General features: G+C 42.0%; 1 protein-coding gene across 5 annotated transcripts in view; it reads right to left on the reverse strand.

Annotated features, from left to right (window-relative positions):
• Positions 1-599: 599 nt before the first annotated feature.
• KCNQ2 (potassium voltage-gated channel subfamily Q member 2) overlaps positions 600-24,082 on the reverse strand; it is a 98,169-nt gene continuing 74,686 nt past the window's right edge. For 2 of the 5 annotated variants that reach the window (XM_056548948.1, XM_056548947.1), the window contains 6 exons: positions 20,491-20,717; positions 12,473-12,578; positions 12,258-12,389; positions 10,128-10,235; positions 6,562-6,685; positions 600-6,395 (listed from right to left, as the gene is read on the reverse strand). In XM_056548948.1, the coding sequence (XP_056404923.1) occupies positions 5,670-6,395; positions 6,562-6,685; positions 10,128-10,235; positions 12,258-12,389; positions 12,473-12,578; positions 20,491-20,717 (1,423 nt within the window). In that variant the 3' untranslated portion in view covers positions 600-5,669. Of the gene's footprint in view, positions 6,396-6,561; positions 6,686-10,127; positions 10,236-12,257; positions 12,390-12,472; positions 12,579-20,490; positions 20,718-24,082 lie in introns of those variants that run through there. The other 3 variants (XM_056548950.1, XM_056548949.1, XR_008849336.1) reach the window with 2 other exon arrangements.

Below are 24,082 nucleotides of genomic sequence, written 5' to 3' on the forward strand. Positions count from 1 at the left end.
TTTACCCACTACATCTACTGGAAGAGCAAGACCTTTTGGGGGAAGTTGGAGTTGGATGTAGATGTGTTACCAATATGTATACTCTCTAACAAACATAAAATAGATGGAAACTACACTCTTTTGGCCTCCATAAGGTGACAAAAAAAGAGATCTTCTGATGCATATGTCAATTGTACACATGAAAGCATGATGTAAAAACAGCCTTAGATAGGTGTTAACTTTAACTTTTAAAAGCCATCTCTCAATTGTTCTCAATAGGGAGAAAGCCCTGCCAGAGTCCTCTGGTGGCAGCTTACACCCGAGTACAAAAGGATGGTGAAATTCATGTCCAATCTTCCCCAAGATCTATCATCTGATAAGAGTCAGGAGGACCCCCACACAATAAATGGTTGGTCGTTCCCATGAAAAGTATCGGGTTCAGCCACAATTCATATAATTTTTATGGCCAGCTTAAGCTCTCAAATCATGAGTCCCATGACTAGGAGGACAAAATGGACTAGATATTTCATGATCTGAGGCTGGGGTCTTGGATGAATATTAGGTAGATCTCTTCAGGGACCTGTTGATGTTGTAGTGAATAAAGACAAGACACACATCCGTTCTACAAAGATTTTTTTAATGACTTCCCGTCAATGTATCTCCATAGCAGCCTCTCTTGGCATGGAAAGGCACTCAAGACTGGAAAACGTTCTCTGTGTTTTCGGGAACCCTAAAGACAAAGATACTTGTGGCACTAATGGGAGGTCTGGTTTGTTTCTACTTGAGAACAAGAGTAGCCTGGACTCTCGAAGGCAAGGGGTCAGTACTTGACTGTGATCTTTACCCACCAGAAATTGGGTTGACATTTGACATTCAAGTGACTAAATATTGCAGATTGGACCTTGTCATGTTGAGACAATATGAGGAGTGGATCTTAAGGTCTGTAGAAAGGTTATAATGGAGGTGTGAGTGATCATCAAATACTGGCCAAGTGGATATTCACCCATCTATTACTAAATATAATGCTTTATGTCAATTTCAGATCGGCAACAACAGGCGCATCTTAGTATACGTATTATGAACGCAACAGCTATATCTCCCATGAGTCTACAATAACAATTTTAGTCAGCATAGGGTTCTATTATCAACAAGTATGGTTGAACAGAACTCTGGACTATGGAGTCCAGATCTTGGAGCTATAATACAGAACTAAAATGTGCCCATGTTGCGGCCATTCATAACAAATATTTTTTATGTCACTCCCACAGCTGCAAGAATCAATCCCAATATATGAATAGTTCAAGGAAAGTGTCTCCAGATATATAGAGCTTCTCTATAAAGATGTAAGGGAAGTGCATTCAGTCCTCTAACCATTCATGACCCATCCAGATCTTCAATAAATCAACAACTTACCCAGAGCCAACCATCAAGAGCCATAAGTACTGCCATAGATTTATCATTCAAAAGCATACATCCCTTTTGCACAAAAGGAAGCCTACGGCAAATTGCACAGCAATAAGCAGCTGCCCCCTCTGTCCGCAAAAAGGGTCATTTACTTTTTTATTTTGTCTCGCCTTTAACCACTTTACTGCCGTTAAAGCTTGCGAGGAGCTGTGTAGATGTTGCATGCATTTCTGGCAGTTGTAGGGTTAAGGCTAATAATTCACAATGCATAACAGAAAGTGGAGCATAGCACTAAACCATCTCTTGCAGGCTGCAGAACATCGCAACAGGACAGCCATTCACAAGATGCAAAAAACCCAAGATGCAGGCAGTGTGGTGAAGCTAGCATGGCCCCCCTTTAAACCCTATTAAACCAAGAGTGGACCATATACAGAGGTCTCGTGACTGGCCCAGTGCAAAACTGGGATTTGGAAATGAAAAAAAAAGGCAATTATGTAAAAAGTTTCTTTGGAGAGAACAAGTGCAACAAAAAGCCAAGGCAGAAATGCAAATCAATCCAGGCAAAGCCAGTGTGCCAATAGTTGGTTGGGGCAGCCACAGCAGTGGTGCTGGTGAATGAAGCCTGGGAGTCCCGATATAAAAAGTACAATATTTTTCTCCCAGCTGCCCCCTACAGTCCAAATGCTAGAGAAACAAGTAAATACAATGCATTCTCTCGCCCAACATAACCCTTCCTGAGCTTAAAGTGTGGAAGGCTCCTCAAAGTCATCCCAAGTCATTCCCCCGATAGAGCATTCCTCAGTATTGGAAAGGTGCAACCACATCATAAAACCTTGCTGCAATGTTCTTTACATATGGCTACAATCACAGCAACAAGTGTGGAAAGAAAATGGCCTTATTTTTATCTAAAGAAAACAGCCATATTTACAAAACCATTGCAGCTTTTTGTCCCCTTCTGTGCATGCTATGGTCTCTTGTTAATGCAACAGAAACCTATAAAATAAGACATTTTGGTTGTGTCTGTTCTATACAAATGGAAGGTAAAATTCTGAAAATGTAGAGAGTGTTAAAAGGGGTCACACTCCATGATTTTCAGTTTTTTCTGAAGTACATTATCTCACATAAATTATTAAACCCCTCATAACTTTTTTTTAACGTATTTTACTGTATATTTTCGTGTGACAACACTGAAGAAATGACCCTCTGCTACTATGTGAAGTAGTAAGTGCACAGCCTGTGTAACAGTGTTTAATTTTGTGTCCCCTCAACAAAAGTGGCAACAAAAGTGAGTAAACCCCCAAGTGGAAATCTACAATTTGGGCTCAATTAGGCATTTTCCCTTCCCGATGTCATGTGACTCGTTAGTGTAACAAAGTCGTAGGTGTGAATAGTGTGCAGGTGTCTTAAATGTAATGTTATCGCTCTCACACTCTCTAATACTGATCACTGTTACAAGTTCAACATGAAAAACAAAAAGGGTTTAAGAGGTAGTGCTTCCTTCAGACTCTAAAAGGACCACAGAATGCCCACCATGTCTATTTAAACCCTGGATGTCTATGTGTACATATGAGGCTATGCCTGAGGAAGACTCTGATTATACAGAGCTGAAACGTGTTGCACATTTATAAATATTGACTACATAAGATGCTGGAGTCTCTGTAATCAAGCGACTCATGGTAAATATTGGATGATTGTTTGCACTCATTGTCCAAACTCTCATGTTCAACATGGCACCTCATGGCAAAGAGCTCTTGGAGAATCTGAAAAAAAGAATTGTTGCTTTACATAAAGATGGCTTAGGCTATAAGACCAGGAAACAGAGCTGTAGCACAGTGGAAGAGACCATACAGAGATTTTACAGGACAGGCTCCACTCAGAACAGGCCTTCCCATAGTTGAACAGAGAAGTAAAGTGCACATGCTCGGTGTCATATCCAGAGGTTGATGGGGTGGGGGTCAGCCTGTCAGTGCTCAGACCATACACGTACACTGCATTTATTTGGTTTGCATGGCTGTTGTCCCAGAGGGAAGCCTCTTCTAAAGATGATGTACAAGAAAGCCAAAAACCAGTTTGCTAAAGATAAGCAGACTAAGGGCATGAATTACTGAAACCATGTCCTGTGGTCGGATGAGAATAAGGTAAACTTATTTTGTTCAGATTGGGTCAAGCAACCAGGTGAGGAGTACAAAGACAATTGTGTCTTGCCTACAGTCAAGCATAGCGGTGTGAATGTCAAAGACTGGACCTGCATGAGTGCTGCTGGCAGAGGCGTAGCTTTTAGCTTCTGTGCCCCGATGCAGAATCTGCAACAGGGCCCCATTTGCCAATTATGATACTGGTCTCTTATGGGGCAGATGTGCTTTGGGGCCCCCTTAGGCACCAGGGCCAGGTGCAACTGCTACCTTTATTGCTATGCCCCTGGCTGCTGGCACTGGGGAGCTACAGTTCATTAAAGGAACCATGAATGCCAACATGTAATGTGACATACTGAAGCAGAGCATGATCCTATCCCTTCGAAAACTGGATCGCAGGGCAGTATTTCAACATGATAATGACCCCTAACACACCTCCAAGATGACCATTGTCTTGCTAAAGAAGCTGTGAGTAAAAGTGATGGACTGGCCAAGCATGTCTCCAGGCCTTAACCCTATTAAGCACCTGTAGGGCATCCCCTAAATAAAATGGGATAAAAACGCAAGGTCTCTAACATCCACCAGCTCTATGATGTCGTCATGGAGAAGTGGAAGAAGACTCCAGAGGCAACCTGTGAAGCTCTGGTGATCTCCATGCTCAAGAGGCTTACGGCAGTGCTGGAAAATAATTGGTCCCAATTCAGACATTTCCACTTAGGGGTGTACTCACTTTTGTTGCCAATGTTTAGACATTAATGGCTGTGTGTTGAGTTATTTTGAGGGGACACAACATTAAACACTGTTATACAGGTTGTGCACTCACTACTTTACATTGTAGTGTCATTATTTCAGTGTTGTCACAAGAAAATAATAAAATATTTATAAAAAAATGAGGGGTGGACTCACTTATGAGAGATAATGTAGATGCCAGGTAGGTAATAGCCAAGAAATGAATGGATGCTGAAAATGGAAATTCCCCTTACATATGTTGTTACATAGGCAACTGCACTGTTGTCGATTGCAGTATGAGCCAAAGTATGGTTGGATGTACTCTCGTGGCATGACATGAATTCAGGTTATCATTTTTAGGATGCTATGGCCAGATATGCCCTCTAGACCACAGAAACGTGTAAGGCATCTCAACTGTATATTTATATATATAGATTTACATTAGTACATTGTGGGCTGTAGAGATCAAGCCCTTTCATGCCGTATGAATAATCATATCCAACCTAATAAAACTATCGAGAGCACCAGATGAGACCTCAATGTTTGTAAACCAGGAGGGACTCACTATAAAAGTTCTATTTTAGGACTTGTTAGTTGGCAGCTTTACTGGAAAAGAGTTTTCTCAGTGAGTTAACAAAAAGGTACAATTTTTTTGGAGCATGCAGAAAGAGAAATGGGAGAAATTTGGTGAATTAGGGATCTAGAAGATGTAGTGGGGTTTATGATATTTACATATAACTGTATACATGCAGAAGAGACCATTAAAGATAATAGGTCTGTATCCAAGATTTAGCAATTTTACAATGTATCATTATTATACTGCTGTACACGCCTGAAAAAAAAGTTCAGGTGGAGGGGGTCCTAAATATTCTGTACAGCTATTTACAGTATTATAGAAAACGTAAGGTCTATAAAATTCTACAACTGAAGACTTGTAATGGGTGAATGTGAAAATAGATGGAATAGATTTGCAATATTCTATACAAATACTGTACAATGAAGAAAAGGTGTGTGAGGTTACGAAAAGTCTATAAACAGCCCAGTGGGCTTACGAAGATGTCTTAACTTCCAACAAGTCAAAAGTTGTGAAGAGACGATGAACCAATATCAACCATTGTCAACTTATCTGCAAACTCAACATCTAGTAACTCGAAATTGCCAACATCTGACTAGGTCTATCAGAAACCCAAGGTAATAGGGTACCTGCCCCAGAGTACTGGGCTGTTCAAGCAAACTGCAGTAATTTACGTGGCCTAATGCAAAATGCTGCCACCAAAAATTCTTTGCCACATTTGCTGCTAAATACTTTGATGTGGTTGCACCTTCAGAGGAGGATGTAGACGTGAAGACCCTCATTCTGGGCGCATTACATTATTGTCTGGTTGCCAATATCTAACCAAGTCCAAAATAGCCCTAGGCAACCGCTTATTTGCTAGTAGGCCATCCCATATCGCCATATGGTCCCTCACCAGTGGCTGACCTGGGGGGCGGTCCACAGGGAGTGCAGAGATCTGAGTCTGTGTCTGACTCCCCCTCCGCAATATAAGGACGAACTTTGTTGCTGGGACCAGGACCAGCCACTGCCCCATTGTTTAAAACGTCCAGGTTCTCCTTGGACTGAGAAATGCTGAAGCCACTGAAAGAACGCTCCAACTCTTCATGATCCACTGAAGGAATGGATATTGAGGTGTCACTATCTCTCAAAGCTGCTGTGTCTTGGTGTTTGGCAGATCCTTCTTCACCTGTCCCCATCCTGTTTCCTCCATATGCAGAAAGTGAGCGCTCATGTGATGGGGGTGGAGGAATTCTAACCATGGAGTTAGGATCTCCCACTGGTGAAGAACCATGGCTATGTCGGTGACTTGGCTGCTGTTGCTGCCATGATGTAGATGGAGGGCAATACGTTGTTGTTGTTCCCCGTGCTGGAGGAGCACTAAAGTTTTTTTGGCCAGTCGAGCTTGTGGATCGAATGATTTTAGTAATGCAGGCATTTCTTTCTACGGGATCCCGACTGTCCTCTGGACTGTGATATGGAGGAGCTGGCTCGCGGTCTTTGGCCCCGAAGTAAGCCTCTGTTTCAGAGGGTGGGATGCCCATTCTCTGCATGTAAATGTTAACCAAAAAGTCAAGTTTCTTCTCCATTGACAGCACCTGTAAAGATTACAACATAAATAAAAATGCAACAACTGCACAAAGTGGAGACAACTATTTTATTGGCTAACTATATGGTGTGTTAAAAAAAATTCTCAGGTTCCCTAAGAAATTCCAAAAATGATTTTATTCTTAAAATGTTTTACTTGTCGGCAATAGGACTCACCTGCTTCTCCACTTTGCCCAAACGACCCATCATACTTGGGTCCTCAGGCATCTCGGGTTCACTTGCTCCCTTTGATCTGTCTTTCTCAGTAATGGAACCTCCTCTTCCGACAATCTGGTCCACTCTACCAGGAAAACAAATATACCCCAGAATGCCCAAAGATTAGTTAAGTGTCACAGCAAGCCTCCAATGCTACTTTTGAATGAAGAGGAGCTTCTCTATTCCAAAGGGTCCAAAACTAAACTAGTTCTAGAATCACAGCCCAGTTTGAACTAGAAACTGGTATATCATCTAATAACTTAAAAGAGATTTGAGTACCCATTGAAATCTATGAACCCAAGAACACCAAAAATCCCAGGCAGATGTGAAAAGTCCTACAAGAGTACAATGTTCACATTTCCAGTACAGTATATGGATTATTTAAGTGTAATGTAATTCTTGCAACAATAAAACATATTTGTCCTGGTTTTGCCTTTATCGTCTAAGTGGTGAAAAAATCTTAATTTGAAGGAAAAAGTATAGAAAGGATAAGAATGGAGTGAACAGCCGCTCTTGTATAACCCTTCCAACAGCTGACCTGGTGGTGCAATATCTACAAAAGTGGTCTCCAACTTGTAGCAAAACTACAACTTCCAGCTAGCAGCAGCTGGGGAGCCACAGGTTGGATACTACTGATCTACAGAAACCTTCCTCCTATTCTCTTTGTACTGCTCATTATGTCTGTGTCACACTTGAATGCTGAGGGGCTCCCACCAGCCGGCATGATATGTGATGGGGACACGTGCACTAAATGGGGGTGGTGGGGGCAAGGATGGAGAGGACACAGACAAACACAGTGACAGCAGAGAAGATGAAGGGGCCAGGATACTGCAAGGCAGAAAGCAACAGCCTACAACAACTGCCTAGGTTCCAGGCAACTTTTTTTTTAATGTTTTGCTTTACCAGCTGGGTCAGATGAGAAGAGTCCCATGAGTTTGCCTAAAACACCTCTAGGCAATATTATTGACTATAGCTCACTAAGTATGTAATCCAAATGAAGACATAACTTGCTTTGCCAGTATACTGTTGAAATACAGGACGAGAAAGCCCTAATGTACAGAGAAAATGCTAATACTTAAGATAAACTGTGAGTTGGGAACCTTGGTCAGTAGAATAGAAAAGGATCTTGCAGCTCTCTATTTCAGTTATACCACCATTTGTAACAGTAAAAGTGGTTTTTAGTTGGTATCCAAATTTCCTATATAGAAGGCATTCCAGGAAGAGTTGGTCAACATATGTCCACTGTGGACCAGTAGAGAACCTTATTGAAAAGAAGAAACTATAGGCTATATACATGCAGACTATGATTTTGCTGATGATCTTTTCAATAGTATTTAAAGATTCGATTAGTGGGTAGATGATGGACGAGGCAATGATGTCTAAACATATTCTGAAGAGTAGAGCTTGGACCCGAAACTGAATAATGTCCATCATGTACAAAATACAGAGAAGCATGTGAGTAGACTTGCTTTCCACACCAATTTGCTAGTGGTGTACGTAATAATACCTTAACTCTAATTTTGCCTTGACCAACACTGAATTAATTTTTGATCCAGTTGTATCCAACTTTTTGAGAGATAACACTAGAGTGAGCCCTAAATGCTAAAAATTCTGCACAAATCCGCCATATACACACCATGTGTGGCCATACTTGTAAGTTGGTCTTATTACCTAGGCAACTGTACAATGCCAAAAAACCTTAAGTTTTGCAGGAGAGGCTTCTACCCTAGACAATGAGACTGCCTGTTCTCCTGTTTGACTTTCCTGCCAAGTCAGAGCTCATTCACACCACGTTTTGGGGATACGGCAGAAGAATTTGAAAAACTGTCCACTGCCATATCTCTGCCGCACCCTATTTATTTGAATGAGCCAGATGGAGTCAGATAGTGACTCCAGTCGGCTCATTTTTGGACCGTAACCAGTTTTGTTGTCGAACTGAAAACCGTGGTCTGCCACAGTTTTTAGTCCGGCAACAAAACAGATATGGTTCAAAATTAAGCCAACCGCAGTCACTATGTGACACCACCTGTCTCATTCAAATGAATGGGGTGCGGCGCGGGTCCGGCAGGAATACAGCAGCGGATAGTTTTTAAATTCTGCCGTATAGTCAAAAGGTGGTGTGAATGCATCATCAGCTAAATAACTGAGGTTATGCTTTAAACTTGATATCTGAAACTTTACCTTTTAGGTTCTCGTGATATCCTAAGTTGGTTTAGCCAATATCATTGAAATTGCACAAAAAGACTGCCATAACATCTCTGAGATGGTAAACAGCACAATGTATATACACTGTCTGGTTGTTATGCAGTTAAAGTTCTGCTTTTTAGGATTATAACAGCTATGGATCTACTTTACCCATCTGCAAAACATGGCTCTCCAGTTGCTTGGTTAGAATTTTGGAGCTGTATGGAAAACAAATACTAGAAAGAAGGCCTTTGAAATCAATGAACATCCATGTCACCCATGGTCCACAATGGGTAACCACAAAATTCTCAAGTTTCAAGAGCTGTAGCTAAAAAGGGGATTGCCGAGAACATGGAAGTCTCCTCTACTAGATAATACATGTGAGTTGTTAAAGCCATAGAGAAGATGCCTATTGTTATATATCCATCAACAGAGCTGCAATCTGCACTGCATACATGTAACATGTGTTCATGACTCTACTCATTGGTTCCTTTATAGGCTCAATAGAATGACCTTTGTTGGGATCTCAAGACCATTTTTTATTTATTTTTTCTAAAAAAAATACATTAAAAGAAACATAAAAATGCTGCTAATTTTCAGCCACGATGCCATCTTTGTCATGCTCCATTAGACCACATGCGTGCATGCAAAACAAGGTAGAATCCAGAGCAGAAAAAAAGACTAGCAACAGATAAAACAAAGGAGGATGCTTGTCTTCTCAACCTCGTTGCAGCTAAAAAAAAAAAAAATAATACCAGCAAACCCCTTTCACCCATTTATGTGATGGACACTTACCTTCTGCATGGGTCACCTTGACAACTTGGTTTCACCCTAACTAGTGGCTAAGCTTCCCGGCATCTCATTCAGAATCAGGTTCACAAACTCTTGCTTTCATGTGAAGCCTATATCTTAAAGGAGAACTAAACCTAGAGTGGACTCTGTACATGACCACTCATTAAATTCGATTTAGTGGCTCTTTAAGAGGACTAACCCTGTTGACCCTGCACCAAGTTTTAGAAGTCATTGCCAATTCTATTTGAGTTTCTATGAAAATCAATATAAGGATCTGTGTTCTGAGCTATTTCTCACGGTCTTACACTAGACCCTATACTCTGCTTCCTGAAGATTTTTTGGTCCTTACATCCATCTATACAAGCCAATGAACTCATAAGAAGAAGGGAAGTGGATCCTAGAATCCTATAGGGCTATCTTTTGTCAATGCCCAAGGTTTTCCCAGCATCTATATGCCATCACAAACAATGGACTGGAAGAGGTTCGCCTTCAAGAAAGGAAAAAATAAACAAAAGCAGTCCATACAAAGAGGCATTTTGGTGAATCCTAACCTAGGAGAGTACAAGGGAGATTCTTTGGTAGAATGCACTGATCCTTTGGTAAGGTACTTCTTATGCCGGGGTGTTGAAGGGGGTGGGGGACCCACAATCATATCTATCCTGGCAAAGTAAATAGAAAAACAAAACACCAGCAAAAATGCATAATGAAGCAAAGTTGGGAAAAATTCAAGAGGGAAAAATTTTCAATAGACTGGAAATATATTCCATTTGGCTGAATTCAGCTGTGTCAGTGTGTAGGTTGCTGCAAAACCACCAGTCAAAGTCTGGGATGGCTGGGAAGACTGGAATATATTTGCATGTATATATGTAGCAATATCCTGGTCGGAATACTGGATATAGATCAACATATATTCCTATGGTTCAAGGTGACAGACACAGTGTGAAAGTATAGAGAGGGTTTGTGCATCATGATGGAGGAGTGGATAAAATACACAATATGACACAAGACACAAAACTGGTCACGGGAGTAATCATCGTACGTAGGTCGCAGGTCAGAGTGTAATCGGTGGTGAAACTGGAATCTAGTAAAGGCTAGTGCCACCCATGGTCGATATCTTCTTGAAGAGTATTATCTGGGAGCCATCTGTCCTAGTCCCCCTAACTAACACGGCTAAATACCTCTGGCACCATCTTACATCCTCAAGAATCATAGGGATTGGGACTGTCGAACTCCTACAAGATCAAATGTTCTCAATAGACTGTTAGGACAGTAGGAGAAACACAATTCTCTCATTGAATCACCCACTTCTGCAGGAGAACACCCTGTTGGGCCAACATCTCCTGATCCTTGAACCACTATCTGCTTAATACTGATCTAGAATCCAGGACTCATGGAGGTCGACACAAAGTTCACATCAATATTTTTTCTGGTTTAGAAGGTCAAATTAGTTTACCAGTGTTTCCCAAAATTTGTTTTTGGCTCGGGCACACCTCAGAATTGTTTTTCCTGTGGGGCTACAGTTTTACAGAAAGAGCTGAAGACAGTGTGAAGTATCAGTAAGTGCCATTGACTATGGATGTGTTGGGGCACACACTGGTCCAATACACTCATAAGGACAAAACATCTGTTAAGGCCATGTCCTTGTGGCTTTACAACACTATGACTTCTGAGAAATATCTGAGCATTTTAAAGCAAATCATAGTGTCCTAGTCAGTATGCCACTACCTGTATCTGTTTCAAGCTGCGCATGATTTGGGCAACAAGAAACATGTGGCAAGTTCACTTTAAGACCAACAGATGTCCAATGTGCATAGCCCACTTTGGTAGGCCTAACTTTTATGGTAAGACACCAGTATGTATATGCCCTTCAACCATTGTAACCATTACATTTGATTTTCCAGTAATCCCTCTTTGATTCATGTACTTACCTTAACTTGATCTTGAATAAAACTTTCCGAAACCATACTCATATGGGTTTGCATGAACTAATATTGTCATATGTTCTATTGCTATGAAAGTAGCCTTGCTACATTCTCCATACTCCTATCGTCAGGATGCCACCGTTATTCTTAAGAAGTCGCCATAATCTTAGCAGCATTCCCCAATCTGTGGCTCTCCAGCTGTATCAAAACAACAACTCCCATTATGCCCTTAGAGTCAAAAGCTATCTATCAGGGCGTGATGGGAGTTTTACTTTCACATCAGGTGGAGAGCCACAGATTGTGGGACACTGCTCTCAGCAAATCTTGGACTACTTTTTCATTTCAATTTACCAAGCTATGGATGTCTAGCCCTGTTTTGGTCAACTAAACCAAATGGTTAAATAAGTTATGCCCATTACATGAGCTTGAAGCAGCTTTGTGGCAGCCATGTTTCACCACTCGAGTACACTCTGGGTTGCATGGATAAACATCAGACAATGTGATAACCTTAACCTGACAATGATATTAACAATTGTGCATACACATTCTTGAACCTTTTGGGTCACTGAATAAATTACATCCCATAGCTGTGGGATCAACATAGTGGAGTGCCACGTAATCATTACACGGCTATGTCTATTTACATACAAGTGACTTTGGATTCTGTATATGAACAGGATCTTGGCTAGATACAACATGTACTGTCAAAAATGTGTATATTAGTATATGGCAGGAAAAGAAGCTGAGAAGGTTTCTTGCCTGGACTGCAGATTTTTGATACGTGCCAGCATGTCAAGATGACCAGCCGAGTACTGCTCTATCACATCCATGACATCGTAGGGTCGCAGGCTCTCCTTGAATTTCCGTTTTGACACCAGAAATTTCATTATGCTTATAGATAATAGAAAGTTGGTCAGTCAGCGAGCAATCTGGTTCCCTGTTGGGGGTTTATGGATTAAATTTGGAAGACTTACCACACGGCTCGAATTGAAGCCTTGAGACCAGGAGTCAGGTCTTCAGCAAGAAATTCACAATTACAGCTTCGGTTGTCCTCCGGAATCTCTTCCCCTGGGAGGCTGACTGCTGGGCGAGATACGTCCCATGAGTAACATCACAATTTAAAGAGAAACCAGCACACTGAAAATGCTGTTCAATCTGTCAGTGTCATGTTATAGAATAGGATGAGGTAAGCAGATTGTTATACACACACACACACACACATATATATATGGGTCCCGGGTGGACGCAGTTCCACTAGGAGCATGTGAATAGTCCTTGCTTGAGCCTAAGACATAACAGGGAAGGTGCAATTGGGAGCTGGTGAAAGTGATGACCTCAGACCATGGTTGCCACTGGATACCGTGCTCCAGCAGATCTGGATCCGGACACTTCATTGTGTCCGTGATCTGGAACTGTAATAGCACGACTCCATGATAATATGTGACTTTGACTAAATCATGCCAGACTGGACCATTCCAGATGAACACTTTATTATTATTTTTTTATTTTATTTATTTAACTTTTTTTACTTTATTTTTACACCATTTTTATGTTCCTTTAGTTAGGTCATGTGACATTATGCCATGGTGATTTGGACACTCGGTAGCCTCAGAATGAGGCTTGGAACGCAAACAGTATGTCTAGGTCCGGGGATGAGAGTGAGGCTTGGAACGCTGCGCGCGTGCGCAGAAGTATCGACACTCTCACCTTGTGTACTATCACCATGACTACAGGTCCTATGCGCCCTCAGACTTCCGTTACAGATCCCTGGCGCACATGCGCAGTTTGAATCGACCCACGCTTGCATTCTCCATTACTGTGGTGAGTTTTTCCCATTAGCGTTACTGCAGGTATCTTGTTTTTAATATTTTAATTCACATGTACACATCTGTTCTGAGTAATCATCAGGACCCTATTAGGGATTACTTAATAATTTTGGGATTGCACATATATATGATTCTGTGGAAACTTTTTGATATATTTGCATTTATACACTGTGCAGTTTGGAGTGATATATACTTTGTTATACTATGATTTTGTACACTTTTGTATTAATTGTATCTGTAATTGTGTGGCCTATAAGAATGATGGCTTTATTCACTTGTGTTATGCTTGAGAAAGACCAGGAGAGCTGGTTGAAACGTCGCTGTAACTTTCACCAAGATATGGAATACATTTCTTTTTTTGCACTTTTCATCATTTTGTGTGCTGCGGATTTCTACTAATTTATATATATATATATATATATATATATATATATATATATATATGAAAAAATAATCAGTAGAACTTCATTCTGGGCTTAGGAGTTAGCTGTCAAAAACTGAGCAGGACCACCTACTGGACTTCTAAACCCAGAATAACCAGACGCTTAAGGGTAGGATCACATGGAGTGCATCTGCAGCATATTTCATGCTGCAGATGCACTGACGGCAGTCACAAGAGCGAGCTCCCTGCTGCGGGCGGGTAGCTCAGTGTGTCCGCTGGTAGTGGCGGATTTCCCACTGCACATCTGCTACAAAGAGTCACTGTGGTGTCAGCGGGAAATCTGCCACTATGAGCGGACACACCAGCCACAGCAGGGAGCTCGCTCTTGTGACTGCCATCAACACATTAAAACTATGTCCATTGTGTGGGATATAAAAAAATAAACCTTTACCCAGAGTTCATGCGGTACCTCCCATGTCCTTCTCTGAGCTGCAGCGTGACATGCCGGGCCTGGGAAGTTCTAAAAACCCTCCCCCCCTTCTGCCGGATAAGACCTTTAACCCCTTCCCGCAGAATGTCATATATAAACGCCGGGTTGTGCAGTGCGTTCGCGCATCCCGGCGTTTATAAATGACATGCAGTTAACCCGGCGATGCGCAGCATCGCACGGGTTAACTGGCAGAAGTCCCGCTGTTTCCAGCAGGGGACAACTTCTGCTTCACCCCCAGGACCATCAATTGATGGTCCTGGTCAGCGATCACTGTGATTGGTCCCTGTGGACCAATCACAGTGATCTGGGGTGAAAGTTCAGATCCCCCGCACTGCCCGCCCCTGGAAGTCGGGCAGAACGGGGGACGAAGCGCTGCAGGGGCTCGCGGGGACCTGCGGCATTCGGGGGGAACACGTGGGGACCGGCGGACTTACCTGATCCAGCGGCGGGACCGAGGAGCAGCGCGGGACCGGCCACGTGGACGAGCAGCGACGGGTAAGTATGTGGTCCTCAGAGGCAGCAGTGAAGATCTTCACTGCTGCTTCTAGGAGTCTGAAAACTACAACTCCCAGCATGCCTAGACAGCCTTTGGCTGTCTGGGCATGCTGGGAGTTGTAGTTTTGCAACATCTGGAGGGCCCCAGTTTGGAGACCATTGTATAATGGTCTCCAATCTGTGCTCTTCCAGCTGTTGCAAAACTACAACTCCCAGCATGCACTGACTGTCCAGGCATGCTGGGAGTTTTAGTTCAGCAACATCTGGCCCTTCAGATGTTGCCGAACTACAACTCCCAGCATGCCCTTCAGCTGTCTGGGCATGCTGGGAGTTGTAGTTTTGCAACAGCTGGAGACACACTGGTTGGGAAACATTGTTTCTAACTCAGTGTTTCCTAACCTGTGTGCCTCCAGCTGTTGCAAAACTATAACTCCCAGCATGCACTAAAAGACCATGCATGCTGGGAGTTGTAGTTTTGCAACATCTGGAGGGCCCCAGTTTGGAGACCATTGTATAATGGTCTCCAATCTGTGCTCTTCCAGCTGTTGCAAAACTACAACTCCCAGTATGCACTGACTGTCCAGGCATGCTGGGAGTTTTAGTTCAGCAACATCTGGCCCTTCAGATGTTGCCGAACTACAACTCCCAGCATGCCCTTCAGCTGTCTGGGCATGCTGGGAGTTGTAGTTTTGCAACAACTGGAGACACACTGGTTGGGAAACATTGTCTGTTTCTAACTCAGTGTTTCCTAACCTGTGTGCCTCCAGCTGTTGCAAAACTATGACTCCCAGCATGCACTAACAGACTATGCATGCTGGGAGTTGTGGTTTTGCAACAGCTGATGCAAGCCCCCCCCGCCCCGCCACCCCCGTGAATGTACAGGGTACATTCACATGGGCGAGGCTTTTACAGTGGGTTTCTCGCATCTTGAGATGCAGCAAATTTTGCGCTGGGAAACTCGCTGTAACCCCCGCCCATGTGACTGTACCCTAAAAACACTACACTACACTAACACAAAATAAAATAAAAAGTTAAAAACACTACATATACACATACCCCTACACAGCCCCCCTCCCCCAATAAGAACGTCCGGTACACCACTGTTTCCAAAGCAGAGCCTCCAGCTGTTGAAAAACAACAACTCCCAGTATTGTCGGACAGCCGTTGACTGTCCAGGCATGCTGGGAGTTTTGCAACAGCTGGAGGCACCCTGTTTGGGAATCACTGGCGTAGAATACCCCTATGTCCACCCCTATGCAAATCCCTAATTTAGGCCTCAAATGCACATGGCGCTCTCACTTTGGAGCCCTGTCGTATTTCAAGGCAACAGAATAGGGTCACATATGGGGTATCGCTGTACTCGGGAGAAATTGCGTTACAAGGTTTGGGGGGCTTTTTCTTCTTTAACCCTTCATGAAAAGGAAATGTTGGGGTCTACACCAGAATGTTAGTGTAAAATTTTTTTATTTTTTACACTAACATGCTGATGTTGCCCTATACTTTACATTTTCACAAGAGTTAAAAGGGAAAAAAGCCCCCCAAAATTTGTAACGCAATTTCTCCCGACTACAGAGATACCCCATATGTGAGCGCAAAGTGCTCTGGGGGCGCACAACAAGGCCCAGAAGGGAGAGCGCACCATGTACATTTGAGGTGATTTGCACAGGGGTGGCTGATTGTTACAGCGGTTTTGACAAACGCAAAAAAAAAAAAAAAACCCACATGTGACCCCATTTCGGAAACGACACCCCTCACGGAATGTAATGAGGGGTGCAGTGAGAATTTACCCCCCACAGGTGTCTGACGGATCTTTGGAACAGTGGTCCATGAAAATGAAAACTTGTACAGCCCACTGTTCCAAAGATCTGTCAGACACCAGTGGGGGGCAAATGCTCACTGTACCCCTTGTTACGTTCCTCAAGGGGTCTAGTTTCCAAAATGGTATGCCATGTGTGTTTTTTTTTGCTGTTCTGACACCTTAGGGGCTTCCTAAATGCGACATGCTCCCCGAGCAAAATTTGCTCTCAAAAAGCCAAATATGACTCCTTCTCTTCTGAGCATTGTAGTTCGCCCATAGTGCACTTCAGGTCAACTTATGGGGTACCTCCATACTCAGAAGAGATGGGGTTACAAATTTTGGGGGATATTTTCTGCTATTAACCCTTGCAAAAAGGTGAAATTAGGGGGGAAACACACATTTTAGTGGAAATTTTTTTTTTTTTTTTTACATATGCAAAAGTCGTGAAACACCTGTGGGGTAATAAGGCTCACTTTATTCCTTATTACATTCCTCAAGGGGTCTAGTTTCCAAAATGGTATGCCATGTGGGTATTTTTTGCTGTTCTGGCACCATAGGGGCTTCCTAAATGCGACATGCCCCCCGAGCAAAATTTGCTCTCAAAAAGCCAAATATGACTCCTTCTCTTCTGAGCATTGTAGTTCGCCCATAGTGCACTTCAGGTCAACTTATGGGGTACCTCCATACTCAGAAGAGAAGGGGTTACAAATATTGGGGGGTATTTCCTGCTATTAACCCTTGGAAAAATGTGAAATTTGGGGGGAAACACACATTTTAGTGAAAAAATTTTTTTTTTTTTTACATATGCAAAAGTCGTGAAACACCTGTGGGGTATTAAGGCTCACTTTATTCCTTGTTACGTACCTCAAGGGGTCTAGTTTCCAAAATGGTATGCCATGTGAGGGTTTTTTGCTGTTCTGGCACCATAGGGGCTTCCTAAATGCAACATGCCCCCCAAAAACCATTTCAGAAAAACGTACTCTCCAAAATCCCCTTGTCGCTCTTTCCCTTCTGAGCCCTCTACTGCGTCCGCCGAACACTTTACATAGACATATGAGGTATGTGCTTACTCGAGAGAAATTGTTCTACAAATACAAGTATACATTTTCTCCTTTTACCCCTTGTAAAAATTTAAAAATTGGGTCTACAAGAACATGCGAGTGTAAAAAATGAAGATTGTGAATTTTCTCCTTCACTTTGCTTCTATTCCTGTGAAACACCTAAAGGGTTAAAATGATGACTGAATGTCATTTTGAATACTTTCGGGGGTGCAGTTTTTATAATGGGGTCTTTTGTGGGGTATTTCTAATAAGAAGACCCTTCAAATCCACTTCAAACCTGAACTGGTCCCTGAAAAATAGTGAGTTTGAAAATTTTGTGAAAAATTGGAAAATTGCTACTGAACTTTGAAGCCCTCTGGTGTCTTCCAAAAGTAAAAACTCGTCACTTTTATGATGCAAACATAAAGTAGACATATTGTATATGTGAATAAATTTTTTTTTAATTTGTAATATACATTTTCCTTACAAGCAGAGAGCTTCAAAGTTAGAAAAATGCTAAATTTTCAAATTTTTCATCAAATTTTAGGATTTTTCACAAGGAAAGGATGCAAGTTACCAAAAAATGTTACCACTACGTTAAAGTAGAATATGTCACGAAAAAACAATCTCGGAATCAGAATGATAACTAAAAGCATTCCAGAGTTATTAATGTTTAAAGTGACAGTGGTCAGATGTGCAAAAAACGCTCTGGTCCTTAAGGCCAAAATGGGCTTGGTCCTGAAGGGGTTAAATGGTTTAATTACTAATTCTACTGAATCTTTACCCACAACACTATGGCCGGCATTTATCATTGTAGGTGTAAGTGAAGTATTTTTTCTACACCTTTTTTTTGTGTGCTGGTAATGTGTAGGAGCGCCAAATTAATTGAACAGTCACCGAGCATTTGATAAATTTTGTGCAGTTCACATTTTCTCCAAAAAGCTAAGTTAAGTCTGGGCTGGTGTAGTTTTAAAGATTTTTCAGTGGTTTTGCGCCTTTTTTGCACCTTTTCACATATCATGTGTATTGCCAAAATCAGTGGATTGCAACTCAAAATCAGCAGAAATGTGTAAACCAAAAGGCGCACAAAAAGGCACAAATAGACCCTGCTTGCGCCTTTTTTAGATACAAAAAACTGTCTAAAGACAATGATAAATGTCAGCCTATATATCAAACTGGTAGGCATCTCCCCAAAATGTGCTCCCAGAAGCTTGGACTACATTTTCCACTTGGCATGTTCCCTTTAAGCAGGATGAATGAACATCCCTATTTACAACAGATGGGACAATACTATGGGTCTTGTACATTTATTTATTTATTATTATTATTATTTTTTTTTATATTAACTTGTTTAAATGGTTTTAACCCATTGGTACTGTAGCCAGTTTTGGTGGACACCATATCATCTTTCATTCTCATCTTCCCCTCAAAAGCAGTAACTGCAATTTTGGGGATTGTTTTTTGGATTTTGTTCTTATGGTGTTCACTGTGCAGTGATAATAGCTTAACTTTTATTATGTGATACCAAATTTATATATATTTTTGGTTTATATTTTGGTGTAGGTTTTACAGCCTTTACAAAATGAAAAAAATATACCGTATTTTTCGTCCTATAGGACGCACCGGCGTATAAGACGCACCCAATTTATAGGAGCAAAATCTAAAAAAATAAAGATTTTGAACCCAATAGTGGTCTTCAACCTGCGGACCTCCAGATGTTGCAAAACTACAACTCCCAGCATGCCCGGACTGCCGTTGGCTGTCCGGGCATGCTGGGAGTTGTAGTTTTGCAACATCTGGAGGTCCGCAGATTGAAGACTACTGCATAGGAGGTAATACTCACGTGTCCCCGCCGCTCCGGACCCGTCACCGCTGCCCTGGATGTCGCTCCATCGCTGTGGCGTCTCTGCTGCCGGCCGGGTATCCTTGCTCTCCGTCGCCGCCATCACGTCGTTACGCACGCCGACGCACGTACGTGACGACGTGATGACGAGGAAGGAGAGCGCCGGCCATACAGGGGATCCCTGAACGGAGAAGACACCAAGGAGGCAGATAAGGTCCCTCCCGGTGTCCTGTAAGCACTAACCCGACTATTCAGTCGGGCTGTTCGGGACCGCCGCGGTGAAATCGCGGCGGTCCCGAACAGCCCGACTGAACAGCCGGGTTAGTGTCACTTTCCCTTCAGACGCGGCGGTCAGCTTTGATCGCTGCGTCTGAAGGGTTAATACAGGGCATCACCGCGATCGGTGATGTCCTGTATTAGCCGCGGGTCCCGGCCGTTGATGGACGCAGGGACCGCCGCGATGTGGTGTATTCGCCGTATAAGACGCACCGACTTTCCCCCACCCCCAGTTTTGGGGAAGAAAAAGTGCGTCTTATATGGCGAAAAATACGGTATATATATTTTTTTCATTGTGTTGCCAAATTATGAAGCTCACAATTTTATTTGTATGGAAATACAATGGTGAAAGGCTTTTTTTATTTGTTTTATTTTTTTTTTGCAGGATGAGCATTAGTTATCATTATTAGACATTTGTTAAAGGTGTGGCAATACTGACTGCTTGACTATTTATTTATGACTGATAATTTACTTATGGTAATAAGTAGGATACGTGTTTTTTTTAGCTTTTTTTAGAGCTTTTAATGTTTTTACAATTTTTTTTTATATTTTATATTGTGTGGTTAAAACAACAAATATAAAGGGGTACTCAGAAGAACTAAACTAATCCCCTATCCACAGGATTACATAATTCCACTATCCTAGATCACCATGTATGGTGATATGAACACTATACTAGACAAAGTGAAGATCTGTGGACAGATTAATGCCTTTTGCTACCCTAGACCATAAAGTATACAGGCATAAACCCCTCTACCACCACAATGCCCCCTAATGCTGGCATTAACTGACCACAACCCCCCAAACGGAGATCATCAGAGAAGTTGGGACACCATACCCACCTTCAGAGTTCTGCCGTGACGCTGATCCTTTGATGCGGAAAGCCTGTCTAGTCCGTCCTCGGTCGCCAAAGCTCCAGCTCTTGGGTACCTTACTTGGGCTTTCTTCCATGCTTTGGTCAGCACTGGGGGAGCGACGCACCCCTTGAGACTGGGGGGAACCTTTTCCTTTCATGGCAACATTTCTGGGGCTAGAAAACACCCTTTCCTTCAGGCTCACTTTCTGGGCACTGGACAGAGAAAAAAAAGACACTAACCAATAATCCGCAAAAGACCTTTTTATGAAAATCAATATTAATGTGAAATAAATACATGAAGAAGCAATGCAAGGCCTGCAAAAAGCTAACTAGATGCTAGAACCAATGTAATGGGACACTGGGCACCCCGAACCTAGTACAACTTCCTAGACCAATGCCACCTTAGAAGACATCTAAGACATATGCTTCAATCCTAGCCTTTAAAAGACTCAACAACTGAAAACGAAACTGACTTTTACACCAGAAGCAATACATACAGATATTCCTCTGTGTCTGTTTATGGCTATGACAAACATGCAGTAATACGGATTTATGTCACGTTAGGATAATTCTACATCAAAATGATATAACCTCTTTGACCTTGGATATGGCCATAAACAAAAGTTGTCAGATGACTAAATGAGATGGTGTAAACTATTTAAAGGTGGACTATAAAAGTAGTAAGTAAATCTGATGGTACACGGAATTATCAAAACAATTGGTTTTACCGTCTACAGCTGTCAGGGCAAGAAGGGGGTTGAAGGTTTAAAACCAGAAAAATAATACAATGAGTGTTCTTAGTGGTCAAGGTTAAAGGGATACTCCGGTGGGAAAAAAAAATTAAATCAACTAGTGCCACAAACTTAAAAAGATTTGTAAATGACTTCTATTTAAAAATCTTAATCCTTCCAGTACTTATCAGCTACTGAAGTTGAGTTGTTCTTTTCAGTCTGATCACAGTGCTCTCTGCTGACACCTCTGTTCGCATCAGGAACTGTCCAGAGCAGGATAGGTTTGCTATGGGGATTTGCTTCTACTCTGGACAGTTCCTGATATAGACAGAGGTGTCAGCAGAGAGCACTGTGGTCAGACTGAAAAGTATTCCAGAAAGAAACACAACTTCCTGTGGAGCATACAGCAGCTGATAAGTACTGGAAGGATTAAGATTCTTAAATAAAAGTAATTTACAAATGTGCATGAGAAGACAAAGAAAAGTCGGCACTCACCGGGTTTCCAATTCAGCAGATTTTATTGCACGTTGCTCACAGCCGTAGTACAATTCTAGGGGAGACGACGGATGGTACAAGGGGGGTACCACAGAGAGGCGACACCTGTGTTTCGCACTTAGTAGTGCTTCAACGGGCCTAACTCTTTACCGGAACATGTCATCTTCTTATACAGGTGAGTTTAGTAATTGGACCTATCAGCATCTAACACACCTTGTGACGTTAAAAGAAGGGGAGGAGGTTGCTTAGTTAAGCTTGTTCCTACTTAGATCTAGCTCATTGTTCAGACTGCCAGGACTAGTATCATAAAAAACGCCCTTAGAAGCAAACTGAGACATCAACTTTATCATTAAGCCCTAAGACTCCCGTTGCGTCAGTAGCAATTATCCATTGTGTCTCTCTTCTAAGAAGGTTTTTATCAGATCTTAGCCCCGGTCGTGCAGCTACTTTTTCTATTCCTGCAAACCTTAATGATTCGTGACTTCCTCCATGGGCTTCTACTACATGGGAAATAAATCTGGGAGCTCCCTTTTTAGTGCGTAGAGAGTAAAAATGCTCTCTGATTCTAGCGCACATTTGTCTGATTGTTTTCCCTATATAGTAGAAGCCACATGGGCAAAATATAACATAGACCACATTTTTTGTTTTACACGTAATAAGTTCGCTAACCGTATGGGTGATTGGACCTATTCTGAATGTTTGCAAGCCGAGATTATATTTACAAAAATTAAAATTTTTACATTGAAAATTCCCTGTTGGTACATGACTAGTTAACCAATCTGTTTTATTTTTCTTTTCTTTATCTTTTTGTGTGTTTTGTGCACGTTTCAATACTTCTCCTATTGTTTTCGTTTTTCTATAGGAGATTAATGGTTTCTTTCCTGCCATTTCTTTGAGGTCTTCATCTGTCTCTAGTATATACCAATTCCTCCTAATTGCTCTCTCTATCATTTTATTTACCGGTGAATTCTGAAATGTGAACGTGAACCTATTCAAGGGCGCGTTTTTATGTTTTTTTCTGCATAATTCTTCTCTATTTTTCTCATCTGCTTTTTGTCTCCCTTTCTTAATTAGATCTACTGGATAGTTACGTTCTATTAATCTTCTTTCTAGCTCGGTTGCCTGTTTTTGATATGTTGCACAAGTGCACAAGTCACTGAGCCGACCCCCAGGGCGACCTATAGTCGCGGGGATCGGCTCGGTGACTGAGCATTTGTCACAGTATTTAGATTTCTTGCTCCGTCCTATTTTGCCCACAATTCCAGCATACATTAAGGACACTAGTCACCTATTATCTATAGTGAATGACTTACCATGGGAAGAAGGTTGGAGTTTATGTTCCATTGACGTCACTAGCCTGTACACCCGTATCCCCCACGATACGGGTGTGCAGGCGGTGACCGAAATTTTGAAAAGAACTGAGAACTCCAAACAATACATTAAATTTGTACAAGACGCCCTCAAATTCGTCCTACAAAATAGTACTTTTGTATATGAAGGCAGGTGGTATAGACAGGACACCGGGACCCCGATGGGGACACCGGTGTCCTGTACATACGCTAATCTGTATCTAGCTAATTTTGAGAACAATATAGTTTATACTACTGCTAATCCATTCATTAAATATATAAGAACCTATGTCCGATTTGTGGACTACATTTTGTTAATATGGTCAGGAACTAGAAACCAATTTTATCAGTTCGTAGATTACCTTAATGACGTTAAAGGTCATAATATGGAGTTTACACACCAATATGGCGGAGATACGCTAGAATTTCTAGATATTAAACTGTTAGTGAAAGAAGGGAAACTACAGGCTGTACAGTGTACAGGCTAGTGACGTCAATGGAACATAAACTCCAACCTTCTTCCCATGGTAAGTCATTCACTATAGATAATAGGTGACTAGTGTCCTTAATGTATGCTGGAATTGTGGGCAAAATAGGACGAAGCAAGAAATCTAAATACTGTGACAAATGCTCAGTCACCGAGCCGATCCCCGCGACTATAGGTCGCCCTGGGGGTTGGCTCAGTGACTTGTGCACTTGTGCAACATATCAAAAACAGGCAACCGAGCTAGAAAGAAGATTAATAGAACGTAACTATCCAGTAGATCTAATTAAGAAAGGGAGACAAAAAGCAGATGAGAAAAATAGAGAAGAATTATGCAGAAAAAAACATAAAAACGCGCCCTTGAATAGGTTCACGTTCACATTTCAGAATTCACCGGTAAATAAAATGATAGAGAGAGCAATTAGGAGGAATTGGTATATACTAGAGACAGATGAAGACCTCAAAGAAATGGCAGGAAAGAAACCATTAATCTCCTATAGAAAAACGAAAACAATAGGA

The sequence above is a fragment of the Hyla sarda genome, chromosome 12 (genome assembly GCF_029499605.1).
Source record: "Hyla sarda isolate aHylSar1 chromosome 12, aHylSar1.hap1, whole genome shotgun sequence".
Taxonomy (NCBI): domain Eukaryota; kingdom Metazoa; phylum Chordata; class Amphibia; order Anura; family Hylidae; genus Hyla; species Hyla sarda.